The 1258-nt window shown below is 63.8% G+C and overlaps 1 protein-coding gene across 1 annotated transcript in view; it reads right to left on the bottom strand.

Annotated features, from left to right (window-relative positions):
- Nucleotides 1–136: 136 nt before the first annotated feature.
- Nucleotides 137–1258, bottom strand: part of COL11A2 (collagen type XI alpha 2) — a 61569-nt gene continuing 60447 nt past the window's right edge. The window contains 1 exon segment of the mRNA XM_006769177.1: nt 137–196. Within this exon segment, the coding sequence (XP_006769240.1) occupies nt 137–196 (60 nt within the window).

The raw sequence follows: 1258 nt of genomic DNA, 5'->3' as shown, positions 1-1258 counted from the left end.
CGCGGGAGGCGGGGACTGCCGTCCTGACACCGGGCGGAGCAACTAGGGCTGGGGCACCACCGGAGGTGGCGGGCCTGGGGGGCGGGGGGCGGTAGAAGGGAGGGAGGGAGGCCCCAGCTACAGGTGCGGAACGTTGTCATGGAGACGAGCCTCGGTCTCGCGTGGGCACCGAAGGCTCCTTCCGGGCCTGAAGTCCCTAAAGACGGGCCGGGGAGTTGGAGGCACACCTTCCCCGGACCCGGGCCAGCGCGGGGGTCAGATGGGACCGGGAGCCACTGCCACCAGCTGGGCAGGCCCCCGGGGACAGGAGTAAGCCGTCCATTTCCGGCTACAGCTCCGCCGGGAGGAATGGGGGGTGGACAGGGGTTTGTGGGGATGGAAGTAACAGCATCACACACACACCCTAGGAGGAACAATCACATTGTTTAACCATCAGTCAGGCGGACGCTGGGTCTAGGGCTAGACAAGGCCCTGGGGGCCCTTCCATCCATGGCCGCAGTTAGCCCTTCAACTGCAGGGTCAAGAGAGGGAGGGTGCCCAGGGGAGGGACTGGACGGGCCAGGATGGCCATGGGGGTCCTAGGGGCTCGGGGCCTGGTGACCGCCCAGCTGATGTCGCTTTGATCTTCAGCAGTCCCTGCCTCCAGGCTCTGCACACCCCCTCACTGTCCCGTCCGCCCAGGGCAGGGGCCTGGTCCCCAAACTCAGCCCAGCCCCCCAGGCCCAGGCCAGGTGAGGAGAGCAAGTGTGTGGGTCGGAGCCAAACACCCGGCAAGAGGAGATGAGAGAGCCCTGAGGCAAGAGCCGTGTATTCCAATGTTCACAGTGGGTGCTAGCTCCGGGGGCGGGCAGGAGCTGGGGTCCGGTCCCTGGGGAAGCCCTGAGGCAAGGACAGGACCAGGGTCATCCCTGCAGAGCCCTGTCCCAGGTCCGCTGATCTGGTTGGCATTTCTCTCTTTGTTGTTATTCAGTATTCCACTCTTTAAATAATTAATATAATTACTTTTAAATACAAAATACACAGTGTCCTTTCTCTTCTCTTCCTCTTGTTTGGGGTGATTGGGAGGTGAGTTTTAAATAAGTGTGTCAGCTGTCTAACAGGTCACAGGCTCCAGGTGGGGGGCCCGGAGCCACAGGTGCCACCCCTCCCCGGGGTGGCCTGGCACCGCTCCCCCCTCCCTGGTCGGCCCCTGATGGGGGCTCTGTGCCCTGACACACAGGGCCCCGGCTGGTGAGGAGCCCTCCTGGGGGGTGGAGCG

The sequence above is a fragment of the Myotis davidii genome, unplaced genomic scaffold (genome assembly GCF_000327345.1).
Source record: "Myotis davidii unplaced genomic scaffold, ASM32734v1 scaffold4, whole genome shotgun sequence".
NCBI lineage: Eukaryota > Metazoa > Chordata > Mammalia > Chiroptera > Vespertilionidae > Myotis > Myotis davidii.
The sequence above is the reverse complement of the archived record's forward strand: the minus strand, read 5'-3'. Positions and strand labels throughout refer to the sequence as shown.